The sequence below is a fragment of the Hyla sarda genome, chromosome 11 (genome assembly GCF_029499605.1).
Source record: "Hyla sarda isolate aHylSar1 chromosome 11, aHylSar1.hap1, whole genome shotgun sequence".
Lineage (NCBI taxonomy): Eukaryota > Metazoa > Chordata > Amphibia > Anura > Hylidae > Hyla > Hyla sarda.
In genome coordinates this window covers 101,468,027-101,491,812 of record NC_079199.1, presented here as the reverse complement: position 1 = coordinate 101,491,812, position 23,786 = coordinate 101,468,027, and the positions used below count along the sequence as shown (strand labels likewise).

The following is a 23,786-nucleotide window of genomic DNA, read 5'->3' as shown; positions in this document are numbered from 1 at the left end:
CACAGATAATGTTCTCCTCCCCATCACAGATAATGTTCTCCTCCCCATCACAGATAATGTTCTCCTCCCCATCACAGATAATGTTCTCCTCCCCATCACAGATAATGTTCTCCTCCCTATCACAGATAATGTTCTGCTCCCCTATCACAGATAATGTTCTCCTCCCTATCACAGATAATGTTCTCCTCCCTATCACAGATAATGTTCTCCTCCCCATCACAGATAATGTTCTCCTCCCCATCACAGATAATGTTCTCCTCCCCATCACAGATAATGTTTTCTCCTCCATTACAGATAATGTTCTCCTCCCTATCACAGATAATGTTCTCCTCCCCCATCACAGATAATGTTCTGCTCCCCCATCACAGATAATGTTCTCCTCCCTATCACAGATAATGTTCTCCTCCCCCATCACAGATAATGTTCTGCTCCCCCATCACAGATAATGTTCTCCTCCCTATCACAGATAATGTTCTCCTCCCCATCACAGATAATGTTTTCTCCTCCATTACAGATAATGTTCTCCTCCCTATCACAGATAATGTTCTCCTCCCCATCACAGATAATGTTTTTTCCTCCATTACAGATAATGTTCTCCTCCCTATCACAGATAATGTTCTCCTCCCCATCACAGATAATGTTTTCTCCTCCATCACAGATAATGTTCTCTTCATCCAATCCTCAGAACAGGCCATCATTATTACAATGTGGGGGGGTCTGACTTCCTGCTGATCAGCAGGGAGTGCCGAGAGTCAGACCCCCCACCATGTAATGGCCTGTCATGATCTATTATTAATGGAAGAGGAACATGTCCATCATATATGGGAGAGAAGATTGGAGTATGGACGCACACAGTCATATTGGAGATAATTATAATATTAACCCTTTCCCAGCACGGGGCATTTTGGCAACAAGTTTACTTTTTTATTAGACATATTTAAAGGGGTACTCCGAAGGGGAATTTTTTTTTTTCAAACCAACTGGTGTCAGAAAGGTATACATATTTATAAATTACTTCTATTTAAAAATGTTAATCCTTCCAGTACTTATCAGCTGCTGTATGTCTTAGAGGAAGTAATGTAGTCTTTCCAGTACTTATCACCTGCTGTATGTCCTGGAGGAAGTTGTGTAGTTCTTTCCAGTCTGACCACAGTGCTCTCTGCTGACACCTCGGTCCATGTCAGGAACTGTCCAAAGCAGGAGCAAATCCCCATAGCAAACCTCTCCTGCCCTGGACAGTTCCTGACACGGACAGAGGTGTCAGCAGAGAGCACTGTGGTCAGACTGGAAAGAACTACACAACTTACTCTGGTGCATAAAGAAGCTAATAAGTACTGGAAGGATTAAGATATTTAAATAGAAGTAATTTCCAAATTTGAATAACTCTCTCCCCTCCCACGGAGTACCCCTTTTTAAATATGGCTTCAAGAAAAGTAAACCTAGTTGCCATAAAGCCCTGTGCTGTAAATGGGTTAAAGGGGTACTCCGGTGGTAAACTTTTTTATATATATATATATATATATATATATATATATATATATATATATATATATATAATATATATAAATCAACTGGTGCCAGAAAGTTAAACAGATTTGTAAATTACTTCTATTAGAAAATCTTAATCCTTCCAGTACTTATTAGCTGCTGAATACTACAGAGGAAATTATTTTCTTTTTGGAACACAGAGCTCTCTGCTGACATCATGACCACAGTGCTCTCTGCTGAAAATCCCCGTAGAAAGCATATGCTGCTCTGGACAGTTCCTAAAATGGAGATGTCAGCAGAGAGCACTGTGGTCATGATGTCAGCAGAGAGCTCTGTGTTCCAGAAAGAAGAGAATTTCCTCTGTAGTATTCAGCAGCTGATAAGTAGTGGAAGGATTAAGATTTTTTAATAGAAGTAATTTACAAATCTGTTTAACTTTCTGGCACCAGTTGATTTAAAAAAAAAAAAGTTTCCCACCCATTTTAATATTATAATTATTTCCCATATGCACTTTATATAGAAGTGGCTGGAGGCCGCCGTCTATCTAGGTGACGGGTAAATTGGCACGCTTGTAAAGTTATTACTAGGCAATAAAACTAATAGGACATGACTGATACTGTAACCTAAATGCCTGTGAATTGTCTTTAGGATTACCTGGGAGGCATCATAGACAAACACGAGCTGCCCATGAAACCGGAACAAGTCAGCGCGCTCTTTGGGAACATCGAGGATATCTACGAACTGAACAGGTGATGCACCCCTTTTATTCCCGTTTCTCTAAGCCAGTGTTTCCCAACCAGGGTGCCTCCAGCTGTTGCAAAACTACAACTCCCAGCATGCCCGGACAGCCGACGGCTGTCCGGGCATGCTGGGAGTTGTAGTTTTGCAACAGCTGGAGGCACCCTGGTTGGAAAAATCCTGCCCTAACAGCGTCTTCACCCGAGTGTGCCACAATCCATTATATGAGAGATGCAATTTAAAATGACTAAAGCCCCCATATGGCTCTTAAATGGAGAATAAAAGTACAATTTGCCTGCAGAATTAAAGGGGTACTCCGGAGGAATACAATGGGTTTTCAAATCAACTGGTGCCAGAAAGTTATACAGATTAGTGAATTACTTTTATATAAAAATCTTAAAGGGGTTATCCAGGAAAAAATACTTTATAGATATATCAACTGGCTCCAGAAAGTTAAACAGATTTGTAAATTACTTCTATTTAAAAAAAATCTTAATCCTTTCAGTACTTATGAGCTTCTGAAGTTAAGGTTGTTCTTTTCTGTCTAAGTGCTCTCTGATGACACCTGTCTCGGGAACCGCCCAGTTTAGAAGCAAATCCCCGTAGCAAACCTCTTCTAGTCTGTGCAGTTCCGGAGACAAGCAGAGATGTCAGCAGAGAGCACTGTTGCCAGACAGAAAACAACAACTCAACTTCAGCAGCTGATAATTATTGGAAGGATTAAGATTTTTTTAATAGAAGTAATTAACAAATCTGTTTAACTTTCTGCAGCCAGTTGATATAAAAAAAAAAAAAAAAAATTTTCCTGGAATACCCCTTAAGCCTTCTAGTACTTATCAGCTGCTGTATGCTCCAGAGGAAGTCATGTAGTCTTTCCAGTACTTATCAGCTGCTGTATACCCTGGAGGAAGTCATGTAGTCTTTCCAGGACTTATCAGCTGCTGTATGGAAGTTGGGTAGTTATTTTCTGTCTGACCACAGTGCTCTCTGCTGCCACCTCTGTCCATGTCAGGAACTGTCAAGAACAGAAGCAAATCTCCATAACAAACCTCTCCTGCTCTGGACAGTTCCTGACATGGACAGAGGTGTCAGCAGAGAGCACTGTGGTCAGACTGGAAAGTACTACACAACTTCCTCTGTAGTATTCTGCAGCTGATAATTACTGGAAGGATTAAGATTCTTATATAGAAGTAATTTAAAAATCTGTATAACTTTCTGGCACCAGTTGATTTGCAAGTATGTTTTTTTCCCGGACTACCCCTTTAAGTGGTAACCACACCTTGACATAATCGTACCACAAGTGCAACGTAACTTACTTTTACATCATGATCACATGGTCATTGCCGCCGTTCCTGTTCGAAAACTGATGGTAAGAGTGTGTAATATTTTTATGTACAGTAACGGTGAGGTGGGCCCCCAGCATCAATTCCACCAGTGGGCCCTTGGCACCCCCAAACCAACACCGGGACAGACAAGGGGAATTACTCCGCTGCTAGGAGTAGGAATCTCTGCTCTACGAGAAGCCTTGACCGACCTTCTGTGCGGCAGATAATGGTGTAATATAGGGCCCTTAGACATAATAGTTGGCTTAGACATTGGGAAATATTTGGCTGACTGCGGCTGTCACGAACGACTGATCACAAGGAGTCTCAAAAGCCGGACAAAAAAGCATTTGTCTTCTTGAGATGGAAAACAGCACGCACAAGAATTATTATTTTTTTATGTGGTCAGGCTGTGTTGAAGAACTAAAAAAAAAAAAAAAAAAAGGGGTGTACTTACCTGCCTGATTCCCCCCCCCCCCCCCATTGCTGTGGTTCAGGTGGGGCCTTGTCCCTTCTCATCTACATTGACACAACTCAGCCTGGCAGTGCAGTCATACCCAGCGGGGACCGGGCACCATGTGAGCAGCACTAGCCGAGGATCTTGTTGCGTAATGGAGGGGGCGTTAATGGCGGCACATTATTATTGGGGCGTCAGGGGGTAAGGTGCAGGGTAGATGTTATAACCCAAGGCAGATGCTATTAACCCCTTCTTGTCGTGATGCCAGGGCATGGTTTAGCCTTAAAGGGGTTATCCGCTGCTCAGCGTTTGGTACAAACTGTTCCGAACGCTGGAGCCGGCTCTGGGAGTTCGTGACGTCACGCCCCGCTCGCTCAATGCAAGTCTATGGGAGGGGCTGTGACAGCCGTCACGCCCCCTCCCATAGATTTGCATTGAGGGGGTGGGACATGACATCATGAGGGGGCGGGGCTATGATGTCACGAACTCCAAGAGCCGGCTCCAGCGTTCGGAACAGTTTGCTCCAAATGCTGAGCAGCGGAGTACCCCTTTAACCCCTTAAGGACCAAGGACGTATGAGTACGTCCTTGGTCCCGCTCCCGTGATATAACGCGGGGTCCCACGGTGACTCCGCATCATATCACAGCAAGCCCGGCGTCATAGTGAAGCCAGGACCCGCCGCTAATAGCGCGTGGCACTGATCGCGGTGCTGCGCGCTATTAACCCTTTAGCCGCACGCTCAAAGCTGAGCCACGCGGCTAAAAGTGAAAGTAAAAAGTGCCGGTTAGCTCAGTGGGCTGTTCGGGATAGCCGCGGCGAAATCGAGGCATCCCGAACAGCTTATAGGACAGCCGGAGGGTCCCTACCTGCCTCCTCGCTGTCCAATCGCCGAATGACTGCTCAGTGCCTGAGATCCAGTCATGAGCAGTCAAGCGGTAGAATCATCGATCACTGGTTTCCTATGAGAAACCATTGATCAATGTAAAAGATCAGTGTGTGCAGTGTTATAGGTCCCTATGGGATAACAATGATCAGTGTAAGAGATCAGTGTGTGCAGTGTTATAGGTCCCTATGGGATAACAATGATCAGTGTGTGCAGTGTTATAGGTCCCTATGGGAGCTATAACTCTGCAAAAAAAATGTGAATAAAGATCATTTAACCCCTCCCCTATTAAAAGTTTGAATCACCCCCTTTTCCCATAAAAAAAAAACACTGTGTAAATTTAAAATAAAAATAAACATATATGGTATCGCCGCGTGTAGAAATGTCCGAATTATAAAAATATATCATTAATTAAACCGCTCGGTCAATGGTGTACGCGCAAAAAAATTCCAAAGTCCAAAATAGTGCATTTTTGGTCACTTTTTATATCATGAAAAAATGAATAAAAGTCCTATCAATGCACAAATGGTACCGTTAAAAACTTCAGATCACGGCGCAAAAAATTAGTCCTCATACCGCCCCATACACGGAAAAATAAAAAAGTTATAGGGGTCAGAAGATGACAATTTTAAACGTATTAATTTTCCTGCATGAAGTTATGATTTTTTCCAGAAGTGCGACAAAATCAAACCTATATAAGTAGGGGATCATTTTAATCGTATGGACCTACAGAATAAAGATAAGGTGTCATTTTTACTGGAAAATGTACTACGTAGAGACGGAAGCCCCCAAAAGTTACAAAACGGCGTTTTGTTTTTTTTCAATTTTGTCTCACAATGATTTTTTTTTCCATTTCACTGTAGATTTTTGGGCAAAATGACTGACGCCATTACAAAGTAGAATTGGTGGCGCAAAAAAATAAGCCATCATATGGATTTTTAGGTGCAAAATTGAAAGAGTTATGATTTTTTAAAGGCAAGGAGCAAAAAACGAAAGTGCAAAAACGGAAAAAAAACCCGGTCCTTAAGGGGTTAACCAAATGAAGGTAATACCGCTGGTCCTGGGCTATGAGAGACATGGAGAGACTCTGCCTGACAGGACAGGAGAAGTACAGGGAAACACCATCCCGTACTGGGCCACCACATCATATTGCATCCCTCTGTGGTGTTGAGGTTAGCAGGAGTTAAAGGGGTTATCCAGGAAAAAACTCCAGAAAGTTAAACAGATTTGTAAATTACTTCTATTAAAAAATCTTAATCCTTTCAGTACTTATGAGCTTCTGAAGTTTAGGTTGTTCTTTTCTGTCTAAGTAATCTCTGATGACACGTGTCTCTGGAACGCCCAGTTTAGAAGAGGTCTTCTATGGGAATTTGCTTCTAAACTGGGCGTTTCCCGAGACACGTGTCATCAGAGAGCACTTAGACAGAAAAGAACAACCTTAACTTCAGAAGCTCATAAGTACTGAAAGGATTAAGATTTTTTAATAGAAGTAATTTACAAATCTGTTTAACTTTCTGGAACCAGTTGATATATATATAAAAAAAAAGTTTTTTCCTGGAATACCCCTTTAAAGTTGGCTTTTCCCCAGGGGGTTGGTGATTGTAGGTTGGCTTGTGGGTATTTGTGCAGGCGTCCCTTTTCCTCCTCCCGTACACCCCTATAAAAGTGAATGACCCGCCCCATCTTACCTCTAATGTTATCTACGTTTTTTTTTTTTTTTTTTTTACTCTATTTGTCTCAAGATGCCTATAGTACTGAATCCATAGCAGGTAAACAGTAAAAAATAGAATAAAAATAACAAATGCATGCGTGTGTTTTATGCATGGGACAATGACAAGTATTTTAATTTTATTTTTTTATTTATATATTTATTTATTTTGTATTTTATTTATCTTATTTCCTTTTTGAGGCATGACTTTTTCGCAACCGTTCCCATATTATTATTTATTATATCAACTCTTAATTTGTTGTTCAGACTTGTCAGAAGTTTAGAATTGCGCCAGATCTCGGTCGTGAGACCGCTGCCAGCCACCCGATCCGACTGATACACTCCATAGACCGGGGTTTCCCAACCAATGTGCCTCCAGCTGTTGCTAAACTACAACTCCCAGCATGCCCGGACAGCCGTTGGCTGTCCGGGCATGCTGGGAGTTGTAGTTTTGCAACAGCTGGAGGCACACTGGTTGGGAAACACTGCTATAGACTATAATGAGCTCATTCCTATAGCTCTCGGTTGCAGCAGGTCCCAGTCCTGAGACCCGTTGCGGCCTCATCTTTTGACATGTCTTGACGGCAATGTCAAAAGTTGATATAAATAACAGTAACGCTTTAAGACAAATAATACATAAATTACATTGATGAGTATATACATATATAGATATATATATATATATATATACCGGTGTGTGTGTGTGTGTGTGTGTATATGTATATATTATATATATATATATATATATATATATATATATATATATATATATATATATATACACGTCTATTCTTAAAGGGGTACTCCGCTGGAAAACTTTTTTATTTTTACATTTTTTTTTTTTTTAAATCAACTAGAGCCAGAAAGTTAAACAGATTTATAAATTACTTCTATAAAAAATTCATAATCCTTCCAGTACTTATTAGCGGCTGTATACTACAGAGGAAGTTCTTTCCTTTTGGGATTTCTTTTCTGTCACAGTGCTCTCTGCTGACACCTCTGTCCATTTCAGGAACTGTCCAGAGCAGCATATGTTTGCTATGGGGATTTTCTCCTGCTCTGGACGGTTCCTGATATGGACAGAGGTGTCAGCAGAGAGCACTGTGGTCAGGACAGAAAAGAAATCCCAAAAGGAAAGAATTTCCTCTGTAGCATACAGCTGCTTAAATGTACTGGAAGGGTAAAGATTTTTTTAATAGAAGTAATTTACAAATCTGTTTAACTTTTCTGGCACCAGCTGATTTAAAAAAAATATATATATATTCCACCGGAGTACCCCTTTAAGCCGGCCATTCATTATAGACAGCTGGTGGTGGAATATGCATTTGGTCAACAACTATCTTTCCCAATCTCCTCACCATATACATGCATGATCAACCAGGTCGAGTGTGCATGTATTCCGAAATGGGAAAAGGGGAGAAAACTGCTGACAGACATCTCAAAAGTTTTTCTAAATGACACGGATACTTAAAGGGGTACACCACTGGAAAACAGATCTTAACCCTTCCAGTACTTATCAGCTGCTGTATTTTCCATAGGAAGTTCTTTTCTTTTTGAATTTCTTTCCAGTCTGACCACAGTGCTCTCAGCTGACACCTCTGTCCATTTTAGGAACTGTCCAGATAAGAAGTAAATCCCCATAGAAAACCTCTCCTGCTCCAGACAGTTCCTAAAATGAACAGAGGTGCCAGTAGAGAGCACTGTGGTCAGACAGAAAGGAAATTCAAAAAGAAAAGAATTTCCTCTGTAGTATACAGCAGCTGATAAGTACTGGAAGGATTACGTTTTTTAAATACAAGTCATTTACAAATCTGTATAACTTTTCTGGCACCAGTTGATTTAAAATAAAAATAATTTCCAGGGGAGTAATCCTTTAGGGTCTATTCACACGTACAGTATTCTGCGCATCAAATCTGCGCAGGATTTCAGGCTGTGTTCAGTCATTCAGTTTTCACTGAAATCTGCAGCAGAAAATCCTGCGCAGAATACTGTACGTGTGAATAGACCCATAAAAAAGGAAAGCACATTGGCACCTCATTGCGTCTCTGTATACACCATAACCAAACAATCGGAATCCAGAATAGTCCCGCCTAGTGCGCACACCCTGGTACTCTATATATATATATATATATATATATATATATATATATATCTCCATCTTTGGTTTGGTGTGGCTCTGTGTGCTGATCTCCACTGACTACGCACGACATGGGGGAATTTTTCCATGTCACATGTTTTCTTTTCCATTTTGACTGTAGAGTGTGTCACCGAAACTTCTTTCTTTTTATTGTTTTTTTTTTTTTTTTTTTTTTTTTTTTTAATGAGAAAGTCAAAACCATTTCAGCTGTAACATACTGATCTTGTACTGATATTTATTTTTTATTTTTATTTTGCAGTCGGCTTCTCCAAGATCTTTATAGTTGCAGTGAAGACCCTGTGGCCGTTGCTAGCTGCTTTGTGGAAAAGGTCAGGACTGACTAACATTATATGGATATTGGGACTGGGTTCTCGTCACTGTTTTGGTTCAGGTTTAGGAGAATTCCTGATGTACACACAGAATCCCTCCTCCAGGAAGATAAATGAAACATGATCCCCAATTGTTTGACATCTGTCATCTCTGTATCCTGCTGAGAACTCAAGTGTCCGGGAGGTGATGCTGACAGCAGCATGCATGCCTCCTCCCTCCTCCACCCCTCCCTCTTCTGCTTGATTGATGAACAGAGCCATGTGTGTCAATCAGTCAAGGCAGGGAGGGGTGGCGGAGGGAGAAGGCATGCATACTGCGGTCAGCATCACCTTCTGGACACTTGAATCTTTTAGCTTAACATTACGCTCAAGTGTCCAGCAGGTGATGCTGACAGCAGCATGCATGCCTTCTCCCTCCTCCACCCCTCCCTGCCTTGACTGATTGACACACATGGCTCTGTTCATCAATCAAGCCGATGAGGGAGGGGTGGAGGAGGGAGAAGGCATGCATGCTGTGGTCAGCATCACCTGCTGGACACTTGAGCGTAATGTTAAGCTAAAAGATTCCCTTTAAAAGGAAATCTGGGGAACTAAAATGTATTCCCTGTGCTGTGGATAAGTGTCCAACTACTGGATCCCACCTCAATCTCCTGTATAGGGTTCAGTTACTTACCCGTCCACTGCGCACATTTCAAGACATGTGGAAGTGGCCTGCTTAACCAAACACCGTCTGAGAATGGGGTCCTGGATCAGCCAGTGATTGGCTATGCAGTCCATCACTCCTGCATGTCTTAGGTGATACCTTTCCTGGAGTACCCCTTTAAGACTCTCTTAATGGTCAAGGGATTGATTCTAAGGGAAGCCTCCTCCAATAGATGGCAGTGGAGAGCATTGCATGGCTTGTTAGACTCCATAGCATGTCGCTCCCCCATCATACATCTTTAATGTTTAGGTCAGGATTTCACAACCAGGGTGCCTCCAGCTGTTGCAAAACTACAACTCCCAGCATGCCCGGACAGCCAAAGGCTGTCCGGGCATGCTGGGATTTGTAGTTTTGCAACAGCTTGTTGCAATCTGGTTGGGAAACACTGCTTTAGGTGGTGGATTGTGGGAGTTGTTCCTTATTGTTATTTTTGCTTGCACTGTATTATATGTATATATTATTTTTTATGTATACCATTCACCAGTTTGGCGGTTTCCTCAAAGAGACACGCTACCTCCTCAGTATGACGTACTTGCAAAATGTGTGTGTGTGTGTATGTATATATATATATATATATATATATATATATATATATATATATATATATATAATCTCCATTAAAGGGGTACTACCGTGGAGAACGTTATTTTTTTTATCAACTGGTGCCAGAAATTTAAACAGATTTGTAAATTACTTCTATTAAAAAATCTTAATCCTTCCAGTACTTTTTAGGGGCTGTATACTACAGAGGAAATGTTTATCTTTTTTGATTTCTCTTATGTCACGATCACAGTGCTCTCTGCTGTCCATTTTAGGAACTGTCCAGAGCAGTATACCTTTGCTATGGGGATTTTCTCCTGCTCTGGACAGTTCCTAAAATGAACAGCAGAGAGCACAGTGGTCGTGACATAAGAGAAACCCAAAAAGAAAAGCATTTCCTCTGTAGTATACAGCCCCTAAAAAGTACTGGAAGGATTAAGATTGTTTAATAGAAGTAATTTACAAATCTGTTTAACTTTCTGGCACGGCACCAGTTGATTAAAAAAAAAAAAAAAAAAGTTTTCTACGTTAGTACCCCTTTAAATCTATACTATACTAATGAACCGTATCCACTGCAGGATCTATATTCTTGTGTATACATAACCGGTTTGTTCCCTTTTTTCCCCTTCCAGAGCCATTACTTTGATATTTACACCCAGTACTGTAACAACTACCCCAAGTAAGTCTTTGTGTTGTGTTGTAGACATCTATGCTTGTGTTTTAGTTATAGATAAGAACTTCATACTTTATGTACTTCTAGCCTGTCGACACTGGGCTGTTATCCTTATGGTATGTTCACACTACGTACTTCCCGTGGAATTCGCGCTGTGAACAGAAACACCAGTGTGAATTGGTTTCCGCGAAACCCTTTGACACTGAGCAATTTCAGCGGCGGACAATTCCGCCGTTGAAATTGTTCCGTGCAAAGAAAGTATTTGTTCATTCTTTGCGCGGAAGTCCGCGAGCACTACATAGCCGTCAATGGTGATGGTGCAGTGTTGCGCGGTGCTACCCCCGAAGCGGCCGCCAGAATGGAATCTCCACTTGCGGAATTCTGCGAGCGGAGATTCCATTCAAACTCCATAGTGTCTGTGTCGGGGCTGGTGGGAGAGTGTGTGTCGGGGCTGGTGGGAGTGTGTGTGTCGGGGCTGGTGGGAGTGTGTGTGTCGGGGCTGGTGGGAGTGTGTGTGTCGGGGCTGGTGGGAGAGTGTGTGTCGGGGCTGGTGGGAGAGTGTGTGTCGGGGCTGGTGGGAGAGTGTGTGTCGGGGCTGGTGGGAGTGTGTGTGTCGGGGCTGGTGGGAGTGTGTGTGTCGGGGCTGGTGGGAGTGTGTGTGTCGGGGCTGGTGGGAATGTGTGTGTCGGGGCTGGTGAGAGTGTGTGTCGGGGCTGGTGAGAGTGTGTGTCGGGGCTGGTGAGAGTGTGTGTCGGGGCTGGTGGGAGAGTGTGTGTCGGGGCTGGTGGGAGAGTGTGTGTCGGGGCTGGTGGGAGAGTGTGTGTCGGGGCTGGTGGGAGAGTGTGTGTCGGGGCTGGTGGGAGAGTGTGTGTCGGGGCTGGTGGGAGAGTGTGTGTCGGGGCTGGTGGGAGAGTGTGTGTCGGGGCTGGTGGGAGTGTGTGTGTCGGGGCTGGTGGGAGAGTGTGTGTCGGGGCTGGTGGGAGTGTGTGTGTCGGGGCTGGTGGGAGAGTGTGTGTCGGGGCTGGTGGGAGAGTGTGTGTCGGGGCTGGTGGGAGAGTGTGTGTCGGGGCTGGTGGGAGAGTGTGTGTCGGGGCTGGTGGGAGAGTGTGTGTCGGGGCTGGTGGGAGAGTGTGTGTCGGGGCTGGTGGGAGAGTGTGTGTCGGGGCTGGTGGGAGAGTGTGTGTCGGGGCTGGTGGGAGAGTGTGTGTCGGGGCTGGTGGGAGTGTGTGTGTCGGGGCTGGTGGGAGAGTGTGTGTCGGGGCTGGTGGGAGAGTGTGTGTCGGGGCTGGTGGGAGAGTGTGTGTCGGGGCTGGTGGGAGTGTGTGTGTCGGGGCTGGTGGGAGTGTGTGTGTCGGGGCTGGTGGGAGTGTGTGTGTCGGGGCTGGTGGGAGAGTGTGTGTAGGCTCTGGTGGGAGTGTGTGTGTCGGGGCTGGTGGGAGTGTGTGTGTCGGGGCTGGTGGGAGTGTGTGTGTCGGGGCTGGTGGGAGTGTGTGTGTCGGGGCTGGTGGGAGAGTGTGTGTGTCGGGGCTGGTGGGAGAGTGTGTGTGTCGGGGCTGGTGGGAGAGTGTGTGTCAGGGCTGGTGGGAGTGTGTGTGTCGGGGCTGGTGGGAGTGTGTGTGTCGGGGCTGGTGGGAGAGTGTGTGTGTCGGGGCTGGTGGGAGAGTGTGTGTAGGCTCTGGTGGGAGTGTGTGTGTCGGGGCTGGTGGGAGTGTGTGTGTCGGGGCTGGTGGGAGTGTGTGTGTCGGGGCTGGTGGGAGAGTGTGTGTGTCGGGGCTGGTGGGAGAGTGTGTGTAGGCTCTGGTGGGAGTGTGTGTGTCGGGGCTGGTGGGATTGTGTGTGGGGGCGCTGGTGGGAGAGTGTGTGTCGGGGCTGGTGGGAGTGTGTGTGTCGGGGCTGGTGAGAGTGTGTGTGTGTGTGTCGGGGCTGGTGAGAGTGTGTGTGTGTGTCGGGGCTGGTGAGAGTGTGTGTGTGTGTGTCGGGGCTGGTGAGAGTGTGTGTGTGTGTCGGGGCTGGTGGGAGAGTGTGTGTCGGGGCTGGTGGGAGAGTGTGTGTCGGGGCTGGTGGGAGTGTGTGTGTGTCGGGGCTGGTGGGAGTGTGTGTGTGTCGGGGCTGGTGAATGAGGTTTTACATGGAATATGGTGGAGTATCTTCATTCTCAAGAACGTTGTTTTTTTTTTTATATAAAAAAAGAAAAACCAAAAAACTGTAAAATCTAACCTGTCTGACCATGCCACAAAAATAGAAGTAGGGGGGTCGTCCTGGTGGACCATTTAGATGTTGTATGGAGCAGTATGTCTCGGCCTTTCGTATTGATGGCCTCCTAGACTGACTGTATGAAGGGGATACATGGGCGTCAAACCACCGCCAAGCTCAGAATAGGATTGTCCTTCATCACTGGACAGGAGGTTGATAGTTGGTTGATAGGAATAGATCCTCAGGGACCAACTGGATTCCATTTCCCAGTTCATCTGCTCACGGTGATAGTAAAATAACCAAGTGTGGTAGCACCTTACATCGTTCCCGTTTTTTTGTGGTTTCAGCTCTGTGGCCACCTTGACCGAATGTATGAGGAACAAAGTCTTGGGGAAATTTTTTCGAGAAAGGCAGGAGATGCTCAAGCATAGCCTTCCCTTGGGATCCTTCCTCTTAAAACCCGTCCAGAGAATCCTAAAGTATCATCTCCTGTTACAGGTAACAAACATGGATGGGACATGAAGGTCATTTAAAGGGGTACTCCGATGGAAAATATATATTGTTTTAATCAACTGGTTCCAAAAAGTTAAACAGATTTGTAAATTACTTCTATTAAAAATTTTTTTATCCTTCCAGTACTTATTAGCTGCTATATACTACAGAAAAGGTTATTTTCTTTTTGGATTTCTTTTTTTTTTTCGGTCCACAGTGCTCTCTGCTGACACCTCTGTCTGTATCAGGAACTGTCCAGAGCAGCATAGGACTGCTATGGGGATTTGCTCCCGTTCTGGACAGTTCCTGATACAGACAGAGGTGTCAGCAGAGAGCACTGTGGACAGAAAAAAAAGAAATCCAAAAAGAAAATAACCTTTTCTGTAGTATATAGCAGCTAAGAAGTACTGGAAGGATAAACATTTTTTTAATAGAAGTAATTTACAAATCTGTTTAACTTTCTGGCACCAGTTGATTTAAAAAAAAAATGTTTTCCAAAGGATAGGGGATAAGATGTCTGATCGCGGTGGTCCTGCAGCTGGGACCCCAGCGATCTCTGTGCAGCACCTGGCATTCGTTTAGAACACTGGGTATGGGCGGCGGGGATTGTGACGTCACGGCTACACCCCTCTTGAGGTCATGCCACGCCCCCTCAATGCAAGTCTATGGTAGGGGGCGTGGTGCCCACCACGCCCCCTCCAATAGACTTGCATTGAGGGGGTTTGACGTGACATCACGAGGGGCGTGGCTGTGATGTCACAACCCTCCGCCACCTGCTACAAGCGTTTGGACCAAAATGTTCCGAACGCTGGGGCAGCGGAGTACCCCTTTAAAGGAGTACTCCCCTGGAAAACATTTATTTTTTAAATCATCTGGTTCCAGAAAGTTAAACAGATCTGTAAATTACTTCTATTTAAAAATCTTAATCCTTCCAGTACTTATCAGCAGCTGTATGTTCCAGAGGAAGTTCTTTGCTTTTTGAATTTGCTTTCTGTCTGACCACAGTGCTCTCTGCTGACACCTCTGTCCATGTCCAGAGAACACTGTGGTCAGACAGAAAAGAAAAAAAAAAAAAAAGAACTTCCTCTGGAACATACAGCAGCTGATAAGTAATGGAAGGGTTAAGATTTTTAAATAGAAGTAATTTAAAAAATCTGTTTAACTTCCTGGCACCAGTTGATTTAAAAAAAAAAATAAAATAAATAAATTCCGGCGGAGTACCCCTTTAATGTTTACACTTTTTCTGGTTCCTTTAGGAAATAGCGAAACATTTCGATATGGATAAAGAAGGATACGAGGTGGTGGAGGAAGCCATCGAGACCATGACCGGGGTAGCTTGGTACATCAACGACATGAAGAGGAAACACGAGCACGCCGTACGCCAACAGGTAACAGCTTTAAAATTAAAGGGGGTCTATAGAAACCGATCCCGAAAAAACCATAAACTTACATGACTGGTCTTTTCTTTTTACAGGAGATTCAGTCTTTGTTACTCAATTGGAAAGGCCTGGACCTGACCACGTATGGGGAGCTGGTCCTGGAGGGGACGTTCCGGGTACAGCGCGCCCGCAGTGAGAGGACGTTCTTCCTGTTTGACAAGGCCTTACTGATCACGAAGAAACGCGGAGACCACTTTGTGTACAAGACCCATATCCCGGTAAGTTCAGATTTCAAGGACTCTCTTTACATGATAGAACCGTAGAATGTGTAGGCAGATAAGGACCACCAAGTCTGCCCAATAGGGTTGCCATCTGGCCGGTATTTTACCGTATTTTGGCGACCCTGACGGTATTTTTATATTAAAAAATTCCGGCAACGCAATGGCCGGTATTTATCCTACCAATCCTCCAACTCCCAGAATGTTGCACCATAACTTATACCAGTGTTTCCTAACCAGAGCGCCTCCAGCTGTTGCAAAACTACAACTCCCAGCATGCCCGGACAGCCGTTGGCTGTCCGGGCATGCTGGGAGTTGTAGTTTTGCAACAGCTGGAGGCACCTCTTATTGGAAAACACTGACCTATATTATATACTACTATACAGTCCAACATGCTGGGAGTTGTAGTTTTGCAACAGCTGGAGGCACCCCTGGTTGGGAAACATTGACCTATACTATTATATAGTCCAACATGCTGGGAGTTGTAGTTTTGCAGCAGCTGGAGGCACCCCTGGTTGGGAAACACTGCCCTATACTATATACTACTATATAGTCCAACATGCTGGAAGTTGTAGTTTTGCAACAGCTGGAGGCACCCCTGGTTGGGAAACACTGACCTATACTATATACCACTATATAGTCCAACATGCTGGAAGTTGTAGTTTTGCAACAGCTGGAGGCGCCCCTGGTTGGGAAACACTGACCTATACTATATACCACTATATAGTCCAACATGCTGGAAGTTGTAGTTTTGCAACAGCTGGAGGCTCCCTGGTTGGGAAACACTGACCTATACTATATACCACTATATAGTCCAACATGCTGGAAGTTGTAGTTTTGCAACAGCTGGAGGCACCCCTGGTTGGGAAACACTGACCTATACTATATACTACTATATAGTCCAACATGCTGGGAGTTGTAGTTTTTCGTTTGGGGCAGCTACTGAGCCACAGGCTGTATCAGGGCATGCTGGGAGATGTAGTTAGTAACTAACTGCAACTCTTGAATTTAATTTTTTTTTTAAAAAGCGATCAAAAAGTCACACCGGAAACAAAAATAGTCTTGTTAAAAACTACAGATCGGGACTCAAAAAATGACCCTCATACAGGCCCCGTATAAGGAGAAATAATAAAGTTATAGGGGCCAGAATAGGACAAAATTCCACCGCATATGTGTATCCTGTGATGTCACGCATATATAATTAATTATGCAAATGAGCATGGCCGGTATATTTTTGTTTGTAAGAATGGTGGCGACCCTACTGCCCAACAGTACTGATTCCTGATGCGCTGACCATGATGTTTTTATCGTGTAGTGTTCACATCTGATGCTGATCGAGAGTACGAGAGACTCCCTCTGCTTTACTTTAACCCATTATAAGAACAGCAAACAGCAACATAACGTTGAGGTAAGTGTCGTCACTCAACGCCAGTGCGGGACCTGAGGTGGAGCGTTATGGCGGTGGAAAAAAAAACCTAAATGAGACCGAGGCGTAAACAGGTTTAACATGTGATTCCTTATTGACTTTAAAGCGAATCTATCATTGGAATATACTATCCCGTATAACCCCTCCGAGTCTACAATCTGTATATTTTAAAGGGGTACTCCAGAGGGAAAAAATAAATAAATAAATATCCGTAGTAAAATTCAAAGGTATTATAAAATATTGTAATGTATCTCTTAAATATTTGGGTAATTTTAGATTACTTTAGTGGAGAGAGTCCCGACTTGGGCTCACTGCTGCCCCCCTCTGGTCATTTTTGGAACCACTAGGAAGTGCTGCTTAGTCTGCTGTTCTCTTATCAGCTATTATCCAAATGGCAAAATATTTTCTTTTTTGAATAACTGTATATATGTGTGTGTGTGTGTGTGTGTATATATATATATATTGTATAAAAAAATATATATATCTACGGTAATTATATAAAATATATATATATATATATATATAAATAAAATTATATTATATAACTATATTTTATATAATTAGATATATATATTTTTATGAAAAATATATATTAATATATATATAATTATATAATATAATTAGATATATATAATTATATATATATTTTTTATATATAATTATATATTTTATTTTTTATATAATATATAGCATATATAAAATATAAAATAATATATATATATTTAATTTTTTATTTTTTTTAAAATAAAGTTTCATTACCACTTTTGAGAGCGATTTGGCATTTTATAGTCATTGTCACTTGGTACTACTAGAAGGCTGCGTAGTCATATGAGATTTTGTGGATTTACATCACAGGCCTCATTCTCATTATATAGTGAATGGATTTTTTTCTTCGCTTTTACAGGCCAAAACAGTGGAAGAGAAACGTCTATGGACCCATCACATAAAGAAGCTTATTCTAGAGAACCATCATGCTATTATTCCCCAAAAGGTAGACATTTTATTATTTTTGTATAATTGCAATAGGTATTACAAAGGGTAACACAGGATACTATTTGTATTAGCATTTTGATGCCACAAAGTCATAGAATTTGCCCTTGTGCTGGTGTATCTTAGCCAGTGATAGTCATCCAGCTATGGGGCCTAAAAAATAAGCCATGACAGCTCTATACAGACATCGGGAGGGGAGGGGAACATTGCAGGATTGAGGAAACATTAGGCCAGATTTACTTAGATTGTTGGATTATAAAATCCCAATTTATAAAGGTTTCCTTTTCACATTCCATCAGAATATTTGATAGCCAGGCCAGCAGGAGTCCAAAGCCTGTGCAAGAGATGGGGGGAAAATGTGCTCTGGACAAGTAGGGAGACACCTAGTGGCAGCTTTTTTAAACACAAATAAAACATAGAAAACGTCATTAGAAAGATTTTTTATTTACCATAGGAATTTACAATAGGAAAAATTAGTTTTAATGAGAGTGCCCATTTAAACTATAAATTGCTGGGGGCAGCATGAAAAAAAAAAAAAAAAAAAACACATACTCACCTTTGTCGTCTGGGGCTCCCGCTGTGATGTCATCTGGTTCCCCGCAGCTCCTGCTACTTCCAAAATGAGCTCTTAGAGCAGTGACAGCCTGCTCAGCCAATCACAGAGAGAGGCGGGACGCTGCTGCAGTCAGTGATTGGCTGGGTGGGCATTCACTGCGGGAAGAGCTTATCATGCAAGTAGCCGGATCTGTAGGTGACCGGATGATGTCACAGCAGGAGCTCCAGGGGACTCAGGGAGGTAAGTATGTTTCCTTTTTTTTTTTTTTTTTTTTTAAATCTGGATAACCCCTTTTTATATCCTGGCTGTGCAAGTGTCCAGGAGGCGGCTCCTTTCTTGTCCGGTGCCTGGATCTCCTTGGCCCCGCCCTGCAGCCATGATTGACAGCTCTATGTTGTAAAAGTTTTATAGTCTTCTATTTCTTTTCTAAACTATTTAATAAAATCCAGATTTTTTTTCTGTTTTAGGCCAAGGAAGCCATTCTGGAGATGGACGCCATGTGTAAGTCTAAATAGTTATTTTCCCTTTTTTAACCCTTTGGTAGTTCATTATACACTTTTTTTTTTTTTTGTCTTACCACCTCTAATCCTTTGCAGGCTTTGATACAGTAAACCAGGGTTTCCCAACCAGGGTGTTTTCAGTTGAAGCAAAACTACAACTCCCAGCATGCCCGGACAGCCTTCGGCTGTCCGTGCATGCTGGGAGTTGTAGTTTTGCAACAGCTGGCGACACCCTTGTTGGGAAACACTGTACTAAACTAAAATAGTTGGAGTAGATAGGTAAACAATAACCTTTTAATATTCTCTCCTCCCCCCCCCCCCAGATCCCGGACGTTATAGATACAGCCCGGAGAGAGTGAAGAAAACAATGTCTGCTGTGGATCCCATCGCGCAGCGGTCAGGACGCAGGCAGTCCGGTAGGGCCTCCATTTTTTCTTTTGTATTAGGCGCTGTAAGCAAGCGCCGAGCTACAAGATAGGCACTCGTTTACACAGCGGCCCAGGCCCTTAGATACAAATGGGTTGCCATGGCAGCCGCGATTAGAGCCGTGTAATAGGCGTTGTAAACGAGTGCCGATCTACGAGATAAGAGCTCGTTTAAACAGCGGCCCAGGCCCTTAGATACAAATGGGTTGCCATGGCAGCCAAGGCCCAACAGGCCCTAGGTCTGCCATCTTTGTATATCTATTGGGCTCCGACACAGGAAGGGTCTAATAGGATTCCTGTTCATTGGAATTTGATGGACATAATCCATCTAAGTACAGAAGCATCGACTGACTACCTGTTTAAAAAAAAAATACACAACTGTTACCAATAAAAAATAATACTACATATTATACAGAAAAATAAATATTATGAAACCTCCAAAACTATAAAACGAATGCATTATTTATCTTATTTATCCCCATGGGGAACACCAGAGGCTCAGACATGACAGGCGGCGGGGCCTTAAAGGAAATGTTTACATAATATTTCCAAGTTTGCTTATATATGATTTTCTGGCCGGCGGGAATATTTTTGGTTCTATCTTACCGTAATCTTATTTTTCTTGCAGAGCCAATAAAAAATATGCTAAAGGATTTGGATGAGAAGGGTAAGAATATTTCTTGACTAGTTAAAAATACATTAGTTTTTTTTGTGTGAAATGGGAATAAATTGTTTAGATAAAAAAAAAAATACAGTGAAACCTGTCCTGAAGACCTCCTCTTTGAGAAGACCGCTACTTATCCAGACTAGATTTCCCGAGGCTCGTTTTCAATCCACCAAACATTTGTGCATAGTGGATTTCTTTTTTTTAGAAGACCACCCCCATAGAAGTGTAGCCCCTATAGAAGACTATGCCCATATAAGAACACCCCATCAGGGGAACACCCCATAGAAGGCCATCTCCATACAAGAGTAACCCCATAGAAGACTATATCCATATAAGGCCATCCCCACAGAAGGCTGGCCATCCTCATAGAAGACCATACACATATAAGACCACCCTTATCAAAGGCCGTCCCCCACAGAAGGCCGTCCCCGATAGAAGGCTGTCCCCCCATAGAAGGCTGTCCCCCCCATAGAAGGCTGTCCCCCCATAGAAGGCTGTCCCCCCCATAGAAGGCTGTCCCCCCCATAGAAGGCTGTCCCCCCCCCATAGAAGGCTGTCCCCCCATAGAAGGCTGTCCCCCCATAGAAGGCTGTCCCCCCATAGAAGGCTGTCCCCCCATAGAAGGCTGTCCCCCCATAGAAGGCTGTCCCCCCATAGAAGGCTGTCCCCCCATAGAAGGCTGTCCCCCCACAGAAGGCTGTCCCCCACAGAAGGCTGTCCCCCACAGAAGGCTGTCCCCCACAGAAGGCTGTCCCCCACAGAAGGCCGTCCCCCACAGAAGGCCGTCCCCCACAGAAGGCCGTCCCCCACAGAAGGCCGTCCCCCACAGAAGGCCGTCCCCCACAGAAGGCCGTCCCCCACAGAAGGCCGTCCCCCACAGAAGGCCGTCCCCCACAGAAGGCTGTCCCCCACAGAAGGCTGTCCCCCACAGAAGGCTGTCCCCCATAGAAGGCTGTCCCCCATAGAAGGCTGTCCCCCATAGAAGGCTGTCCCCCATAGAAGGCTGTCCCCCATAGAAGGCCGGCCCCCATAGAAGGCCGGCCATCCTCATAGAAGACTATACCCATATAAGAACACTCCATCAGAGCAACACCCCATAGAAGGCCAGCAATCCTCATAGAAGACTATACCCATATAAGAACACCCCATCAGAGGAACACCCCATAGAAGGCCGGCAATCCTCATAGAAGACTATACACATATAAGACCACCCCGTAGAAGGCCATACCCATAGAAGACTACTCCCACAGAAGGCCATCATCACAGGAGGCTATCCCGATAGAAGACTACTTCCATAGAAGGCCACCCCCACTGAAGACTACTCTCATAAAAGACCATCTTTCGATCCAGTTTTGGGCAGTCTTCTCAAAGAGGTTTCACAGTTCTCTGACATGGCCATAAATGTAATTAAATCGGCTGTACCCACCAATCGACCAACCATCTAATGCAGTAGTTCTGCAGAAGCTGGAGGAACATTGGTTGGAAAACACTGATCTAATGTTCTGAAGGTTCAGCGCACTTTTTTATTACTGTAAAATTTTGATACTTCAGCACCTAGCAGCGCCCATTGATATAGTCTTAGGGTGATTCTACGGTATTTTTATTTATTTATTTTTTAACATATTTTTTCTTCTCTTTCTTTGCTGCTTCCACATCTCCAGTTAACCTAAAGGTAGGAAACCCTTTACGATATTTCAAGTATGTCGCTGTTGTCTGGTGGAAAGTAACCTCTGTAGCTGTGAATACAAAGCAGTTGTGTGCCTAAACCTTCGCCAATATTGACACAAGACAACACTGATGCTTCCAATGTTTAGCAAGTAAAGAGAGGATGTCTGTGCGTGCTTAAAGGGGTACTCCACTGCAAAAAAAATTTTATATGTTTTTTTAAATCAACTGGTGCCAGAAAGGTAAACAGATTAGTAAATTACTTCTATTAAAAAATCTTAGCCCTTCCAGTACTTATCAGCTGTTGTATACTACAGAGGAAGTTCTTTTCTTTTTGAATTTCCTTTCTGTGGGACAACAAAGCTCTCTGCTGACACCTCTGTCCGTGTCAGGACCTGTCCAGAGCAGGAGAGGTTTGCTATGGGGATTTACTCCTGCTCTGGACAGTTCCTAAAATGGACAGAGGTGTCAGCAGAGAGCACTGTGGTCGGACAGAAAGGAAATTCAAAAAGAAAGGAACTTCCTGTGGAGCATACAGCAGCTAAGTATGTTTTCCAGGGAGTACTCTTTTAACCCCTTAATGACCGCAATATACCTATTTACGACGGTGCAAAGGCCTAAATATAGAGCGCAGTGTTTTTCAGTAGAAATGGGATGGGAGGTCGTATAGCCATGGACACCCGGATCACAGGAGAAGGCAGAACCATATGTGCTTCCTTTACTTCATATAGGGTGCTCACATGGGTGCTGCGTAGGCATTGGTACCCGCAATCACATGACCGATGGGTGACAGGTCACATGACCATGCTGCCGGACTGTTGCCACTTGTCAGTGCTGTTTTCCCCTACTATTGTAGCTCTATCTATAGGGGGGGAAAAAAGTAATGAAAAATAAATACAGTATATAAAGTACCCAAAAGCTTATTGTATTGAATTTTTTTTTTTTTTAGGGGGGGAGGGATGACACCTAATAAAAAAAAAAATGTCAATAAATAATAAATTGCTAAAAAAATAAAATAAAAAATGATAATAATATAAATAATATATAAAAAGCCCTGCCTCCAATCCGGTGACCTTAACTAGCATATGTTATGTATCTATACAAGGTTTATTTTTACCCTTATTTAAAAAAACAATGAATAAAAATATATTACTTTTTACTTTTTTTCATTTAAAAGCCAAAATTGGTAAATACAAATTAAATAAAAAATAATAAATATATAAATAATTAATAATAATAATTATTATTATTATTATTGGTGGTAGTAGTAATCATAACAATAATGATAACAATTATTATTATTATATAGTATATTAATAATAATAATAATTTTATTATTATAAATTAATAGTTGTTATTACTACTACTATTACTAATAATAATGTATTATTTTTATTAGTATCAATAATAATTACTGATAATAATAAAACAATATAAAAAATTATTATTGTTATTATAATTATTATTTTTACAAATAATGTCCAATTTGTCACAAATAAACACAAAAATCACTTTAAAGCAGTGTTTCCCAACCAGTTTGGCTCCAACTGTTGCAAAACTACAACTCCCAGCATGCCCGGACAGCCTTCGGCTGTCCGGGCATGCTGGGGGTTGCAGTTTTTCCAACAGATGGAGACACCCTGGTTGAAAAACACTGCTTTAAATTGTCCCTGTTAGGCTATATTCACATGTCCTATCTTTTTCCTCTGCTCATCTGCCCTAAAATACCGGACACCCGACGGACCCCATTCAAGTCAATAGGATCTATCGGGACCCGGCGGTGTCAGTTGTTCTCCAACTCGTTCGGGGTCCGATGACTGAACAACCGAACAGACCCTGAACAGGCGACAGGGGCGACACGCTTCCTTTACCATAAGAACTGTGAATTTATGGAACAGTCTGCCTCAGGAACTGGACACAGCAGCAACAGTTAAAAGCTTCAAAACAGGGTTAGATACATTACTAGTACAAAATAACATTAATGCTTATGCAGAAATATAAAGTCACATCCCTTCGCCTTCAACCAATCATAACCCTTCAATTCCTTGGTTGAACTTGATAGACGTATATCTTTTTTTTTTTTCAACCATACCATGTAACAGGTCGGAGCACTAAACACACTCCCCGATAAATGCATAATTAATAAATAAATATAAAATAAATAAGTATAAAATAAATAAATTAAAATGAAATTAAATAAATAAATAAAATGAAATTAAATAAATAAATAAAATGAA

General features: G+C 43.0%; 1 protein-coding gene across 1 annotated transcript in view; it reads left to right on the top strand.

Moving 5' to 3' along the window:
- PLEKHG3 (pleckstrin homology and RhoGEF domain containing G3) overlaps nucleotides 1–23,786 on the top strand; it is a 42,179-nt gene that overhangs the window by 8,336 nt on the left and 10,057 nt on the right. The window contains exons 3-14 of the mRNA XM_056546068.1: nucleotides 2,137–2,237; nucleotides 8,993–9,062; nucleotides 10,938–10,984; nucleotides 13,519–13,669; nucleotides 14,920–15,051; nucleotides 15,138–15,320; nucleotides 16,636–16,728; nucleotides 17,651–17,737; nucleotides 18,760–18,793; nucleotides 19,116–19,208; nucleotides 19,846–19,884; nucleotides 21,546–21,556. Of these exons, the coding sequence (XP_056402043.1) occupies nucleotides 2,137–2,237; nucleotides 8,993–9,062; nucleotides 10,938–10,984; nucleotides 13,519–13,669; nucleotides 14,920–15,051; nucleotides 15,138–15,320; nucleotides 16,636–16,728; nucleotides 17,651–17,737; nucleotides 18,760–18,793; nucleotides 19,116–19,208; nucleotides 19,846–19,884; nucleotides 21,546–21,556 (1,041 nt within the window). The remainder of the gene's footprint in view (nucleotides 1–2,136; nucleotides 2,238–8,992; nucleotides 9,063–10,937; nucleotides 10,985–13,518; nucleotides 13,670–14,919; nucleotides 15,052–15,137; nucleotides 15,321–16,635; nucleotides 16,729–17,650; nucleotides 17,738–18,759; nucleotides 18,794–19,115; nucleotides 19,209–19,845; nucleotides 19,885–21,545; nucleotides 21,557–23,786) is intronic.